Below are 17436 nucleotides of genomic sequence, written 5' to 3'. Positions count from 1 at the left end.
ACCTAATATATATTTTAATGTTTATTTTATGTTTTTTATTTTATGTGGAAGTTAAAGTATTATGTGTTGTATTTTTTTTTTTTATAATTATTTACTATTCTTATGTGTTATTTGAATTTTGTTTGTACTATCTTTGTTATCGGGATACGAATAAAGATTTTTATCTATCTATCTATCTATCTATCTTAAGCACAGTTTCATTAAATTTACACCATTATATCAAAATCTGTCAAAAATTTAATAATAACTTCGATATTCAATGTTGAAATGTAAACATACTTGGAAATATACTGGACATTATGTAAATGTATTTATTATCTATTAAAAAGGAAGTGATATTTCCAATTTAAATAGATGTTTTTAAATATGTGAAGGCAATTATAGTAACCAAGGCCACAGAAATGCAACAAATACATTAGTTTTTCTTTTTTTTTATGTATATTGAATGGCATACAAATGTTGCTCTACTGGGGAGAATGCCATATAAGCTGTTCATAGTATACCTAATGTGTTCACTAATTCGAGTGACCCAACTAGAGATGCCACAATTATCTGTAATATCCATATTCCACTGTTTAACTGTCACATCAAACATAGCTTAAAGCAAGCTGCATAGCACCTAAAGTATATCCCTTTCAAAACTGCCCTGCATTTGCAATTCTAGTCATAAGATATAATTTAAAACTATTTTATAATTTCCGATTAAAAACAATTGTATTCATTTGTTCACTTATAAACTACTCAATTTAGTACTACTAATTTGTTTTGAAAAGTTTAAGACTTCTAGCCTTTTTTTAGAGTCTCCTTATTATACTTTAGAGACATGGAATTTACCAAATCCATCGGATGAAAAAAATAATTCAGGTCTGAAAGGGTTATAAGACCAATTATCCACACAGACAACTTTGTAAAATGTCTACTCTCAGGTCACTCATGCATACCTTTTGATACATGCATCTTATGAAGATGAACATGAAGTAAATTAAACACTTTTTTTTTGATTATGTTAGCTATTAGCTGCTCTGTAAAAATTTATATATATATATATATGATTCATAATATATTCAAACACGAAGTTAATGGTAGAAGGGTGAAAATTTTCTTTTTTTCTTTATATATTTTAATGCTATATGTTTTTTTTGCTTTTTGTCCTTTTGTATCTTGCAAGTGGTTTACATTTATAATGCTAATGCTTGCAATCGGCTCACTAAGTGTTTAACAGTTTTTTTTGTGGATTTTTTGACCGAAGAGAACTGTACCTCCAGTGAGGAAACTGTCTCATCAGTGAATAAAATCGTATGCATGCATTTTAGTGCTATATAATAAGAAAATCATTGAAATAATACAGATTTTTTTTAGGGTGGGGCACTTTTATTACTTAGGGTATAAAATATATACAACCTACAGACCTAACCTAACCTAACCTCAGAACTATCCAATATACATACAAAATATCATCTAAATCAGTTCAGATGTTTAGGATTCTATTGTAACAATGTGATATGAAATTTTTATACATTAAGATAATAATGATATTCTAGGATGCAGTGGCAAGGTGACCCAAGCAATCTGATAGATCGCTTTGATGTCCGAGCACATTTAGATTACATCCAAGAGGTGAAGAATCCTGATGTAGCTCCAGAAGAGCTTAGCCCCGAGGAAAGACAATGTAACTATGAAAGATACAGAATTCTGGCTCAGAATGTGTTTCTAGGAATAGGTAAGTGTGTTGTAGTGTATTCAATTTACTCCTCTGTTCTACCCTCTGTCCTCATTCAAATGAGGATTGAAGTTATGATGGTCTCAGACAAGGTTTGACCTTCTTGCAGTGCTCTCAAACATGTATAACACTGGCTGTGTCTGCTTCACCCGCTTCAAATTTGTACCCTATGTATTATTCTGATATATAAGCTAGATAAAGAAGCCTTTATTTCTGTACTATTATACATTTTTTTTCTACATTTATGTTCATTCATTGTATTATATTATACTATAAATTTATTATTATTATATATATTTTTTTACTATTATTATTTGTTAAGTAGTTTAATTTTTTTATGTTTAATTATTAATTTCATTTTCTATGTTATATCCCGCAGTACAGAGTACCTTATGGCAAAGGCCTCCTCTAATTCCTTCCAGTGTATTCTATTTTGGGCTGCTCTTCTCCAGTAGGGGCCTGCTGTCAGCTTGATTTCATCCTCCCAGCGTCTCTGTGGTCTACCTCTTTTTCTTTTTGTTTCCCTTGGATACTATTCAGTTACACAAGTATGATATATAAGCTATAATACTTTAAAGTTTCGTCAAAATCTGTTCAGTAGTTTTTGAAAGAGTAACAAACATATCTATCCATACTCACAAAGTTTTGCGTTTATAATATTAATGAGATTCATCATGCACTATAACTACTATACAATGCTGTATAAGTCTTTCCATGGATGGAAGGCCTAAGAATCTGTCGCACCCTCCACTGTAAAAACCAGCTAAAGTATAGCTTGAGAATAGTTTGAAAAAAAATAAGCATCTTCGAGTGATCTTGGCGATTTGGCTTAGTATAATTTTTATGACAGTGTTAGTCACTTTCCCAGCATGGTGGTTAGAGTAGAAAAAAAGTTTATTTTAAAAATACTAAAATATGACCACTATATTTAACATACTATATAATAGTACTAGTGACTCACCCTGGCTATGCACGTGCAATGCTGATACCTACCTACTACAGAATGTCCTTATAAACATAGTTTACAGTTTTTTTTTCAGCAAAAATAACCGCTATAAAATCCGTTTAACTTATATATTTTGTTTTCAGGCGAAGACAAATTCCTCCAACAGCTGGCAATAGAAGAGCAATTCGGAGTAACGATAGAAGAGAAGGAAATGCAGAAGGAGAAGTTAAACGAAAAGAAAGGCACCGGTGCCGCCATAGGCTACAATTATAACGATCCAGGCGCCCAACCCTCTTGTTCTAACGGTAGATTCAGCATTACTGTTAAACTGCGAGTGCTTGAAGGCTAATCGGGGTTATGGGGTAGTTTAAGGACATTGTTTGGGTAATTTCATGGCATTGAGTATTCAATTACAGGCCCGGAAGTTAAAAAGGTGGAGCAAAAAGATTCGGACGATGATTCCGATTTGGAAATCATTGATGTGGATTTGAGTATTGATGTCAACAAAATGGAGGCTTCACAGGTCAGTTTCAATGTTTCTGTTATATTGGATTCCTTTAAAAGACAATTTCATATTCCTTTAGATTACATATCTGTAATAATTTGTTGCTCTATATATGACTAGCTGACCTACGCAACTTTGCGTTTCATTTCCCCACCCTTTGCAATATTTTTCATTGCAGCTCCTCTCCTATTGGTCATAGCTAAATGTTACATAGCTTAAAGCCTACCTCGAAAAATTGACTATTTAACACAAAAAAAAAATTTCATTTCGAACTAGTAGTTCCTGAAATTAGCGCATTCAAACAAACAAATTCTTCAGCTTTATAATATTAGTATATTAGTATAGATATGCTTTATTGCGTCTTACCAATCCAATTAATTATCTATTAACATACAAATAGGTTACATTTTACCCTGCTCTATACATGTATAGACCAGGATTACAGTTACATGTAATGGACTTAAAAGGTCCTTTTAGTATTTTGCTTTTTTATCACTTAATGACAGAGTCCAAATTAATGTTATCTTTGGAATAAATATACTATACTGTATATAATATATATAATGTATATATGCATCATTAATATAATTTTAGCACAAATTATTTTGTGGTAAATATAGATATTTACCTCTCTCGTATGTTGTAATAGCAGGACACCAGTGAAGGGTAAAAGAATGGAATGATATCAGGTCAAATAATCCATTAAGATACATTAATACCTTTGTAAAAATAGTGGTAAATAATACTACTATTTTAGGTAGGTACCCTACCCTAAGGTAGTCTTTGTACAAGTTACTCTGCTCTATGGATGTGATGATTATCTTTGTCCTGTCTTCATTTCAGCTGCCAATTAACTCGCTTTGTGTTTTGAAGGGTATAATGTTTCCTTTTTATATTACATCAGCTGACTTGATTTAGTAATAAAAACGATTCCATCTTTTAAGTTGCATCGAGTTACGCACTGTAAATCAAATATCATAATACTTTTTATGTTATTTCCCTGGACAATTCACACAGCGCTATCTAGTTAGAAGCTAAGTAGAGCTTGTGCTACTCCCATAACTAGATAACTGAATTATATACTTAGATATATATATTTTTGCTATAACATAGCAAACAAATATTACATATACCTATAGCAAACATTAGGACCAGGAAGGATCCAACCTGTGGTATAATACTAATAAAAATTGGTTAAGTAGATTAGATGCGAAATTTTTAACTAGATGACATTCTGTCTTTTGGAGAAAATAAGAGACCAAACAATCTATTCATGAATACAAAAGCTTGTACCGTCCGAGAAAACAACCCGCGACCATCGGAAGTAAAGTGCATGATGACGATGATGATGCTGATTACGTTTAGGCATGGTAGTAACACTTCATTAAGTACAGGCGCACGAGTTGAATGCAGTGGGCCCTCAGTTCGGGATGGCCGGCTGCGATCTATTCTCATTCCTCACTGGGGACGCCGATGACGCGGAGCATCACAAGCAGTTGTTGCGAGAGGAGAAAGAGAAAGCTATGTTCTCTGGGAGGAAGAGTAGGAGAGAGAGACGAGCTCATAGGTGAGTGTACTGTGCTATAGCAGATTTATCAATCAACTTTGAAAATATATTCAATTCATTATAAGGTTCCGAATTTAAAAGATGAAATGGAACTCATTTTTCAATTACCCAATTCCCAATTCAATGGTACTTTTTGTAATGATTAATTTATATAAAATTTCTGCTTTGTTCATGTACATTGTCTCGAATTATGAAGAAATAAAAATAACGTCGATTTCGATCTGACCGCGTGGATATTTACACCGCCTGCAGACATATTCATAAGCGTGCGGTCGAGTTATTTTTTTTTCCCATATTCGTCCATCTCCTTTTCAGTGATGGAACAGGCAAAGATCCTTAGACCGTACAGCCTAGTCTACTTTTAAACTTCTTCATATTCGAACAAGCGATGAGGCCAAAGGCCAATTCTTATGTATGTTTATTTATTATGTTTTCATTCGTGTTCAAAATTTAAGTCTCATCCGTAGTCCATATCCTTGTATGCGTGCGGTCGAGTTAGTCTCCCAGATTAAAAACAGTCATAGGAGCGGTGTTGATCAAAGCGTTACGTGGTCAGGGACAAGAAGCTGGCGGTCCGCGCGTCGAGTCCGCCGCACTACGCACGTGTGGGCGGCGCCGGGCCGGCGGCGGGGGCGGCGGGGGTGGCGGCGGCGGGGGCGGGGGCGGGGCGCGGGTCCCGCAGCGCCAGCAGCGCGTCCCCGGAGCCGGCGGGGGACGTGCAGTTCATCACCTCGTTCGGAGGCGACGACGACGACCCCCACGCAGGTCACCGCACACTCCTATCTCGTGTATTAGTAGTGGACACTACAGTAAACCCAATATATATAATAATAGATATTGAATTATAATTAGATTCGTAGATAGGGCGTCAATAAAAGAGGTAAGTAAAATATGTTATATTCACAATGAAGTCTAAATTTACAGTCCTTTATTTTTTATTGTTCTAACCGTGACAAGGAATGTACAATTTTCAAATTTATATTTTCCTTATATAAACTAAAGAGTTATTAACAATTAGCTTTACAGCGCACGCTGTTTTTTCGGGAAGCACGATCCCTAGATCGTTCATGTTGTTTTTAGTAGTCTTAAAGTCGGCCACCACCCTACTTCCGATGGTCGAGGGTTCGATTCCTCTCACGATGAAACATTTGTGTAATGAACATTGTAGCAGCACGATTGTCTCAGTCTGGGTGTTTTCTATATATTTATAAATACATCTAAGTATCTTTATCAGTTTTCTAGTAGTCATACCAGAACTTCTGTTAGCTTATGACTAGATGGCGTTATGTGAATTTTCCCGAGTTATTATTTATGTATTCAGAATAACAAACAAGTTGATGACCCACCTGACACACCTATATACATCAACCGCATTGCATACATCACAAAATACATTGTGAAATCAAATTTTATACATTATTGTTTCTGTAATCTAATTTTTCTTACAATTTCACTGCCATATCTAACCCTCTAAAACCGAAATATTGTTTAAAAAAAAAGTTACTGAATTCTTTTAAAAATATGTAATTACTTTTAATAGAGACACCACCAAAACCGCTGTATGCCGACAAATTGAAAAACAACCTGAAGAAAGAAATGCTGTATTCAGAAGTCGCTCGGAAATCTAAACCTAGGTACCTAACCTATAACGTAGCATATTTGCAACCAATTGTGATTATGGCATCACTTGTATCTTTATTCCATGCTTTAAGTTTATTTTTTTGGTAATAAACATCACTTGGTCATGAAAAGAACCTAGGAATCTTTATAATATTATAAACGTTTGTAAATATGGATGTTTGTTACTCTATCACGCAAAAAATACCGAACGTATTTTGATGAAACTTTACATAATATAGCTTATGCATCGGAATAACACATAGGCTATATTTTCTAATGTAAATTTAACACGAATAAAACCGCGGGCACAGTTAGTATAAAATAGATATAATTTTTAGTTGTTTTTGATGTGTTCTTTATGTTACATAAGTTCCAAAATTGCTTATGCGATAAGACCGCCTATTGTACGTTATTACTTTGTTCTTTATAATTTATCTCTAGTGCAATAAATAGTTAATAAATAAATTGAAAATAAATAACTTTCTCTACAGACTGTCCCCATACGAGGAGAGGCCCCAGATCCGACCCCAGATGGGCCCGCACTTCCCGCCGCGTCCACGCACGCGTTCGCGGTCTTACTCTCGTTCCCGATCTCGATCGTTTTCCCGGCGGCGATCCCGCTCGTACTCACGTTCGCGATCCGCGTCGCGCTCTCGATCACGGTCCTACAGCCCGTACAGATCGCGATCGCGTTCCGGAACGAGGAACTACAGGGATAAACGGTCTCGGAGCCCGGACAAGTTTGTATTCTCATATATTCAAAGTTTAAATACAGAAGAAATAAAATTATTATTAGGACAAACGATTTCGCAGCCTGGAGTCAACCTGGATTAATAAATCTATTTGGGGTTATTAATCCAGATTTAATCTTATTGTGTTTTTATATTTGAGCTCAAATAAATTAGTGCTGGTTGGTAGTTTGTATTCACACGTTTCGACTTGTAAAATGTGAACTTACAAGGATTGTTTAAAAGAACAACACAAGTTTCTTGCTTGTTCTTCTTGTTATGAGAGAGCTTTCCGAATAAGCGTTAGATTTAAAAAAAAATGTTGTCTATTCAAAAGTGCTTAAATTAAGTTTATTTGAATAAATGATTTTCTATTCTATTCTTAGTGATTGAAACTGTTCATGTGTGTAGGCTGTGATAACCATCAAATGGACTCTCAGATTATTTGCCATTCATAAAAAAAAACTAATATTAAAATGGTCTAACTAATGATATTGTGTTTACTATTTCCAGCCAAGCCAGTGGCTATGGCAAGCATAATTACTCCAGATCGATGTCCTTCGACAGGTAAGATGTTTGACCGTTTTATAAAGGGATTTTGCAACGAAAATGGTTCTTAAATAACATACATAAAATATTCGCAATTTTTGTTTAATTGTGGTAAGTTTTTGTATGTAACAGTCTACAAGAGGCAATTCACTATGAAAACAGAGAAGTCTCTAATAAAATTAAATTTGTTTTTAAGTCGATTTATATAATAGCAAATTATTAAATGTGTAATATAGTTAAATTATTTTATATAAAATGTAATTATCATATAATGTAATAAAAAAAAAACTGAAGTTTTGGTGGCAAAAACCCAGTTACGCTTGGAGTTATCGTGACCTAAAATTTACTTCTCGTATATTTGTTAGAAACAAAAACTACCAGGCTAAATGCATAGTATAATGCTTTTAAATTGTCTAAACACTGTTTTTTAAAAATTGTTGTTTTTGTGTCAGTTTCTATTTTTATTTTATTTATTTCGTTATCATTATAATAACATAATAATAATAACGAAAACAAGTTTCATTCAAGTCGGATTCCATTTTTAAATATTATTTCTTTACTTTTTTTAAAGCTAACAACTCCCAAAAAAGTTTTATATATGTACGATTTTATAGTTCCATGTTTTAAGATGTTTATCTACTGCTAATTGTGTTTGTATTATATAGGGTGTTTGAATTAATGGAGCTATATATAATATATAATATGTACAGCGGCGAACGCAGTGAACAGCGGCCACCAGTGACCCGGTACTACGGCCGTAAGAAGGAAGATAAGTCTTCCAGCGAACTCTCCGAGTCTGAATCCAGCGGTTCCCCTGATGATGACAAAAACAGGTTCATTTACAATTGATTTTTTCTGTTATGTGTTTGTGCATATAATGGAACTGTTCGCGCCATTTATAAACATATCAAGTGGTATGGTATTATTCCACATATCCTAATCCATAAACTTATAAGTAGTTATATATTTAACTTACTTATTACACCACCTTGCTTCTGATGGTCGAGGATTTAATTACGTGATTGTGTTATGGGTACTAAACAACTGATGCAAGTACTTATATACATTGTTTTGTACATGGAAAACAAACAAATATACTCATGAATAGAAATGTATCCGCGACTATCGGAAGTACGGCAGTGTGTTAAACCGCTAGACCACCGAGGCTGACAAATATTAAGAACTAGAGTAATCTTATTTCAACGGCAATTTTTTTTTATATAATTGGAATGACAAAAATGTTGCCCGACTTGATAGAATGGTATAACCGTCACTTATAGACATGGCAGCATCATCATTACATCAGGGCAGACAGCGACAGCGACTTTGTTTTATACTATATAATGATAACATACATAAATGCAATTGTGGAATCTTGTTCTAAAAATATCCTCTATTTTATATTATAGAAATATATATATATATATATATATATATATATATATATATATATATATATATATATATATATATATATATATATATATACACTAGAACTAAAGTCAAAAATTTTTCATTTCAGATCAGATCGGGTTGGCAATAAATCCAACAGTAACCAGAATCAGTTACGATTCTCTGGATCCAGCTCCAAAGTCAGTAAGAATCATTTGCTTACACTGTATGCTTACAATTTAGCACTTTTTTGCCAGTAGTTGGCCATAGTGGCAGCGACCGCCCGCTTACATTACAATGTTGGTATTTACCAGTTACCGTTGTTACAATATTAACTTTTTTTTCGGAAAAAACCGGTATACCGGATCTAGTTTGTTTTTTTTCTATGCAAAAGCATTTGTAATCTATTTTCCCACTAACACTACCAATTTAAAAAAAAAACATGTATGTCGTCAATTTCTTTTCAAACTGAAATAAATGATAATATTTTATCGAATTAGGTGTTATTTTAAGTCCCATTTCATTGCTTAATGGATTTATATTATTTTGTTTAATTTCTCTACTATTAACATGTGTGAGACCACAAATATTCAGTGCGGAAACCTGACCACCGCTACTGGAAGCTTTACGACCTTCTCTATTATTGATCAAATTCCGAACGTTATTGGATTTACGCCTATATTGCGACACTTGTGTCGCCTCTAAACGAGGCATCATCAGGCAATGAATCGAGTTTGGATATAGCTTGGAAGTCTAGTGTTGGCTGTCTGAACTGTAGCGGCGGAAAGGTTTCTTTATGGAGGATAATGGAATGGTGCACCCGCCTGCACTAATGGTTTACGTTGACGAGGATCCAGTGGAGGATGATAAGATGAACACGCGGTCAGGTCAGTTAGCCCATCGTGACAGATTCACCAAGAACTTATCGCGAAGGTTTCCAGAGGGAACCGCTTGGAGACTTGACATGGTATATTGCTAGCAATAAGATCATCAGTCCATATTAATAACAATCGCCTTTCCCCCCGCGGTGGTCAGTTTTCCATACTGAATATTTGTGGTCTCACACATGCTAATTGTAGCGGAATTAAACAAATTATATAAATCTATTAATTAATTATGATGAAATTACATTCGAATTCAATACCTGATTTAGTTTTAGATTTTTATACTTACTATGCAAAAAAAGGGAAAACACATGTCTGACTATTTACTGCATTTCAACTTATTAAGTTTTCGAAATCAGAATTTCGATTCGAACACACGAATGCACGCATTTATTTAAATAGGTACACATTACAGTCAGTTAGTGCATTTTAGAATTGTACACTACTATAGGACCGTACATTAATCGCGTGACGCTCGAAGGGGGAAATGGGTTCGGTAAAAATCACGAAAATTCACAAGGTAAAGGGGATTCGGGAAAAATCACGAAATATCACAAGGGGGTGTAGTAAGATGTCACGTGTTTTTATTTTTCTAAACCAAAAAGCATGCGAGCGTAAATTTTCTAGAATAAACTTACATTATACTTTATACCTGTATGTGAAGATGATATTCTAAAAATTTTAAGATTCCTTGTAAGTACTAAATAAATACAAGTGTATTTACTAGGGACAGGGGTTAGTCTTAATTGTTTGAGTGCTATGGGTTTCAAGTATGCCTAAAAAAGAAAAATGATTTTTGTGTCATATAAGAAAGAAAGGGTTTTGCAAAAAACTCTGTGTCTCTGCAAAAAAATGTCCAATTATAATGATGTCTTCCCTACGAAGCACTAGACGGCAACTGATTTTGGGAGCGTTATCACACTCCTGGTAATTTTGGGACTGTAACGGTTAAACCTCACCACGAATCCGTAATGGGGACGGGGCTGGAGGATTAAAAATGCTAAAATATCACGTGATTAATGGACGGTCCCTATATAATGCACCTTACGGATACATTAATACCAAACCAAGAACTACATGCATCTTGGCATTTCCCATCACATATATATATATATATACATATATTATTATCATTTTCAAAATGTTCAATGTATATAATACATTTTAAATGGTACGCTATGAAATAGTACTTATCCGGAAATCGATATTAAAATAAAAACAAATTCAAACAGGACCTTTAATTAATAGTCTAAGATTACAAATCTATACAGCAAGAACTCCCTTATGCCTATTTAATATGTAATCCAGTCTTTCTAGACTTCCATCGTAGATACAAAATCAAAGCACTAAAATGACAGTGGCACAGTCAATACACTGACGACTTCTAGAATATTCTTAATATTGTGATATGTATGTGTCTACTTTATAGTTTTTTCTTACCTACACTATTTTAATTATTTACCCAAATATTGCCTTAAATAATGCTTCCTTATCTTAGACATGTCAAAACTAGACAATCCATAATAAAAATCTATATTTTAATTTTGTAAATATATTTGTAAGAATACCTGATATATACAGGGCTACACCTATTGTAAAACGGTGGCTCTTTTATGTTATTAGTTGTAAACGTATATTTTTTCTACAGGGTGCTTCGCGTGACACGTTGTCGATAAAAGAAAAACTCAAGAGGAAAATGCAAGCACAACTGACAAGGCAATGTGAGTTTTGTAAATCCTTACTAATATTATAAATGCGAAAGTAATTCAGTCTATCTCGCTTTTACGCCAAAACTACTGAACCGATTTAAATGTTTTAATTGGGAATTTGGTACACAGATAGTTTAGACATGAGAGAGAACAGACTATTTTTTATTGCGAAAAAAATAGTTGTAAGGGATTGAAAGTTTGTATGGAGCTATCGTTATTTTTAAGCCTTAAGGTTGAAACTTATATTTTAGGCTGTTGATTAAATATAAATTTAGATGGGTTGTAAGGGGTTGAAAGGGGAGATGAAAGTTTGTATGGAACTATCGTTATTTTTAAGCCTTAAGGTTGAAACTTATATTTTAGGCTGTTGATTAAATATAATAAGAGGGTTGTAAGGGGTTGAAAGGGGAGATGAAAGTTTGTATGGAGCTATCGTTATTTTTAAGCCTTAAGGTTGAAACTTATATTTTAGGCTGTTGATTAAATATAAATAAGAGGGTTGTAAGGGGTTGAAAGGGGAGATGAAAGTTTGTATGGAGCTATCGTTATTTTTAAGCCTTAAGGTTGAAACTTATATTTTAGGCTGTTGATTAAATATAAATTTAAGAGGGTTGTAAGGGGTTGAAAGGGTAGATGAAAGGTTGTACGTGCTTGCACAGCAAACTATAAACTTGAAATTAATACTTTAGACTGTTGATTAAATATAAGTAAAAGGAAAAGGGTTGTAAGGGGTTGAAAGGTGTGATGAAAGTTTGTATGGAGCTATCGTTATTTTTAAGCCTTAAGGTTGAAACTTATATTTTAGGCTGTTGATTAAATATAAATTTAGATGGGTTGTAAGGGGTTGAAAGGGGAGATAAAAAAGTTTAGTAAAGCTTAGAAGCTTGGAACTTATTTTTTAGGTTGCTAATTAAATATAAATAAATATGACATTTAAAGTTTATTAAAATGTTATACTCACACTTACTCATTAGCATATACTTACCCATTTTTTATGAAAATTGTGCGGCAATGTGGTGCCTTAGCAGTTTAGCATAGCGCTTTACTTGTAATCGTCGCGGGTTCGATTCCTTGCGTGGTACAAACATTTGTATTCATAGTTATTTAGTGCTGTACTTATGACCTGAACTGTACTAGATCTTGGACCCTATAGGTAAATGAAACCCAAGGATAGTACTGGATATGTGTATATTGCGTTTTAAGAATGTATTCCTCTCTATTTCGCTCCCTGATTACAAAACGAGTTATAACTATAACATAACACAAAAATATCTTGCCACCGCGATGTAGAAATTATACATATATGAGACAGCGACATCTAGTTCACTTTTCGGAACTATTATATTGTGCTCTTAACTAGATTAGCTTAAACATACCGCCCACCAAGGACATGCTGAAGAAATGTCCTTAACTAAACCGCTGAACATAACGGAAACTATAAAAGTTCTTGGTGAGTAGTATTACAAAAAAAAATTTTAACCTACAAACTAGAAATTATAAAAAATAATCTTATTCTAGGTACTTAAATATTAACAATATCATTCGTTTACTGGCAAAATACATAATTTATTTGTAGGTCTTTTTAAAAGAGATTTCTCAGTACGTAGTGTGACCACCCGGGTTAAACCATCAGTACCAACGTGTTTTTGTTCTACCCGGCCAAGTAACCAGCGACCAGGAGGTAATTCATTTTCTTTGACTAGAACTACGTCTCCGACTTTAGGTTCTGGTACTTGACGAGCCCATTTATACCGATTGAACAACGTACTCAAATATTCCGATGACCACCGCTGCCAGAAATTCTGTAACATTCTTTGTACTAGTTGCCATCGATTCAAGAAACTTATTTGAGAAAGTTGATAGTCATTATCAGGAACGCCTACCAATGGTCCCCCAATCAGAAAATGTCCTGGGGTTAATGGCACAGGTACATCATAATCATCACCACTTATAACTGTCATTGGTCTGGAATTCAAACATGCTTCAACTTGCGTCAGGAATGTACTTAGTTCTTCATATGTAAGAGTGGACTCACCAATGACACGTCTTAGATGGAATTTGGTTGAGCGCACGACACGTTCCCATATCCCGCCAAAATTTGGAGCGTGTGGTGGAATGAAATGCCATTCCGTGCCCAAATTCTCCAAATGTTCCGACATTTGGCTTTGGATTGCAGATAATTCTTTTAGTTCTCGTGCGGCTCCAACAAAATTAGTGCCATTGTCACTCCATACTTGATTGCAGTGTCCTCGTCTGGACACAAAACGTCTAAATGCAGCTAGGAATGCTTGGGTACTCATATCACTCGCTACTTCCAAATGAACCGCGCGAGTTGACATACAAACAAACACGCAAATATATCCTTTATAGGCTCGATGTCCTCGGCCCTTTGTAGTTTTTATATTGATCGGTCCTGCATAGTCTACACCACTATGTATAAATGGTCTTGATGGTGTACACCTTACACTTGGAAGTGAACCCATTAACTGATTGGTCACCTTTGCATTATACCTGACGCAAGTAACACAATTGTGTACATGTTGTTTAACTAAACTTTTGGCTCTGACAATCCAATAAGCTGATCTCAAGAAATTGAGCATTAACTGAGGACCACCATGTAAAGTACAGGAGTGAGCACTTGCTACAATAAGTTTAGTGAGGTGATCATCATGAGGAAGAACTATTGGATGCTTCGTGTTATCTGGAAGTGCTGAATGCTGAAGTCGACCACCCACCCTGATTATATCATCATCATCAAGGTAAGGGCACAGTGATTTTATTTTACTTGTTTTATCTTTTATATAGCCTATTTTTGTAAGTTGTGTGTACTCTTCTTTAAATTCTCTTTTTTGACATTCTTTTATACAACTTTTTAATGCTTGATCTATTTCTATCTTTTTCAGGTACTTGGTTCTATTACTTTTTTCTTTACTTATAAATCGTTTACAGTATGCTACTACTCTTAGCAACCTGTTTAAGGAGGAAAACTTACTCCAGGGAGATTCTAATTTTTCTATTGTAACATGAGATTTAATACATTCTTCTAAAGTTATATCTGTATTTTTTGGACGATTGTATACAATATTTTTACTTCGCAGAAATTGTGGTCCTTCAAACCACTGACTACAGTCTGCTAGAGAGCCTGGTTGAATTCCTCTGGAGGCGCAATCTGCAGGATTGTCTTTCGAAGATACATGCGCCCATTGGTCCGAATCAAGTGTGGTTAAAATCTCGGACACACGGTTAGCCACAAACGTTTTCCACCTTGATGGATGACTATTTAGCCAAGCTAATACGACAGTAGAATCGGTCCAAGCTTGCACAGATTCCTTCGAAATGTTTAATGCTCTTGCTGTTTCAGCTAATAGACGTGCCAATAGTAATGCACCACAAAGTTCAAGGCGCGGTATACTGATTTGCTTAATAGGTGCTACTTTAGTTTTGGCCACTAGCAACGATACACTAATCTCTCCTGTACTACTGACTGATCTTGTATAAATAACTGCAGCGTATGCTGACTTCGACGCATCGCTGAAACCGTGAAGTTCTACCGAAACATCATTTCGTGTTATGCCTAACCATCGAGGGATGCGAACTTCGGAAAGTTTTGTGAGCTCATTTCGGTAAGTATGCCATTCTTGTTGTAGAACGGTTGGTACTTCATCGTCCCATTGCATTCCTGTCAACCAAAGCCTTTGTATGAGTATCTTTGCTAATATTACCGTAGGTGCTATCCATCCCAAAGGATCATACAATTTCGCTATGTCTGATAATATGTTTCTTTTCGTTACAGATGCTGATTTTGGAGGCAGGTGCACCGAGTACTTGAAGATATCGTCGGAAGGAGACCAGGTAAGTCCTAATATTTTTGTAGTATCGAATATGTCCTTTTCTTTCTTGTTCTCTATGTTCTCTTCTACTTTATTCTTCTCTTCTTTATCCCCTGTAGTCTCTCCTTTTCCCACATATTTTTCTTCTCTATTATTACGCTTATTTTCACCTTTCTGAAATACCATTAAAAGGTCTTTGTTGTTAGTGTTCCATTTTTGTAACTCGAAACCACCTTTGTTCAATAAGTTTGACATTTCCCTGTATAATACCTCTCCATCTTGTACTGTAGAACAGCCTGTCATTAGGTCATCCATATAAAAAGAATTTGGTATTAGTTCTGCTGCTAAAGGATAATTTTTACCTTCATCTATAGCTACTTGATGTAATGTCTTTACTGCCAGGTAAGGTGCCGATGCAGTCCCAAACGTGACAGTAATTAACTCATAATCTTTTATTTCGTCCTCAGGCTCGTCTCGCCATACAATTCTCTGAAACATAATATGTTCTTCTGCAACTCTAACCTGACGATACATTTTGACGATATCTGCGACGATACAAATGGGATGTATTCTCCAACGAGTTACGATATGACGAAGGTCTGATTGTAAGGTAGGTCCTACCATCAAAGTCTCATTAAGGGAAATATTGTATTCATATTTGCAGGAAGCATCATATATTTAGTGGTGGACTTATCATCTCGAACGACAGCATGATGTGGTAAGTATACCCTTTAGTTTTATCTCCTGTTTTTACTTCCCTCATATGATTTAATTTTAAATATTCATGTATAACTGATTTATATTTTTCTTTCAGATTTGTATCTTTCTTTATCTTCCGTTCTAATGCCATTAATCTATTCACAGCTATATCTCTACTATTACCACCTACACACGAGGGGTTCCCATCTCTAAAGGGTAAGTTTACCACATATCTTCCGTCCTTCGTCCTTTTTGTAGTGGTTGTAAATAGATTTTCGCACTGTTGCTCTTCATCAGTAAGTATTTTTTCACTTTTATTAGATAACTAGAGGGTGCGTGTGTGCGCGGGCCTCAAGAGGCCCGCGAGGCGTTGTCGTTGATTTTTTTTGTGAAGACGGTTTTCTTTTCGAATAGACTTGGTTGGCAAGTAGAGTTGTCTGTTTTGATACGAAATCATTCAGGTGACTTCCAATTGTAACAGTGTGGCAAAACTTTGTGTTGTAATGTTCACAATACAAAACCTAACCTAACCTACCTTTCTGTATACTATATTAGTCTGGGGTCAAAGTTTTTAATGTAGAGATCATAATACGAAACCTAACCTAACCTACCTTTTTGTTTACTATATTATTCTGAGGGCATAATTTCTACTGTAAGTCGCAATACAAAACCTAACCTAACCTACCTTTCTATATACCATTTCGACCTGTGGCTTTAATTTTTATTGCAACGGGCACAATACAAAACCTCACATTACCTACCTTTCTGTATACTATATTAATTTGGGTTCACAGTTTTTAATGTAGAAATCATAATACAAAACCTAAACTAAGCTACCTATTTGTTTACTATACCATTCTATATACCATTACGACTTTTTATTTTTTTTTATTTTGGCTTAGCTACCCGGGTGGCAAAAACATTTCGTCCATACATTGTCAACTCCTTCTAATAGTTTACTATAACCGATGTAACAACTTACATCGGTTTTCATAATAATGTTTTCCAAATAATTTTGATAAAAGCCTTTAGGGTTATTATTTATCGTAGGTAAAGGACCTATGATAAATAATAACCACTCATCATTTTAATTAAAATATCATAAATATTAAAATCGGGGAAAGTTTTTAGCGCTGGCAATACTGAGATTCAATGCCATCCCATAAAAGCGGACTCGCTGCATGGTTACTATGTACCAAAATAAAAAAATCTTCCAAATTTTGTTCAATTTAATCTCGGCGGCCATCTTGGATTTTTCCATTTTGATACTTCTGACATATATATTAC

At 34.6% G+C, this 17436-nt stretch overlaps 1 protein-coding gene across 1 annotated transcript in view; it reads left to right on the top strand.

The window, feature by feature from the left end:
- The window catches only part of LOC131855149 (CLK4-associating serine/arginine rich protein), a 32092-nt gene that overhangs the window by 938 nt on the left and 13718 nt on the right, over positions 1-17436 (top strand). The window contains exons 3-13 of the mRNA XM_059206398.1: positions 1542-1720; positions 2810-2971; positions 3083-3189; positions 4566-4738; positions 5295-5503; positions 6279-6372; positions 6850-7098; positions 7600-7653; positions 8346-8468; positions 9158-9227; positions 11560-11632. Coding sequence (XP_059062381.1) covers positions 1542-1720; positions 2810-2971; positions 3083-3189; positions 4566-4738; positions 5295-5503; positions 6279-6372; positions 6850-7098; positions 7600-7653; positions 8346-8468; positions 9158-9227; positions 11560-11632 — 1493 coding nt within the window. The remainder of the gene's footprint in view (positions 1-1541; positions 1721-2809; positions 2972-3082; positions 3190-4565; positions 4739-5294; positions 5504-6278; positions 6373-6849; positions 7099-7599; positions 7654-8345; positions 8469-9157; positions 9228-11559; positions 11633-17436) is intronic.

This window comes from Achroia grisella, unplaced genomic scaffold, assembly GCF_030625045.1.
Source record: "Achroia grisella isolate CSIRO2021 unplaced genomic scaffold, CSIRO_AGI_Agris_v1 utg1062, whole genome shotgun sequence".
Lineage (NCBI taxonomy): Eukaryota > Metazoa > Arthropoda > Insecta > Lepidoptera > Pyralidae > Achroia > Achroia grisella.
Note: the sequence above shows the minus strand (reverse complement) of the source record. Positions and strands in the feature narration are given on the sequence as shown.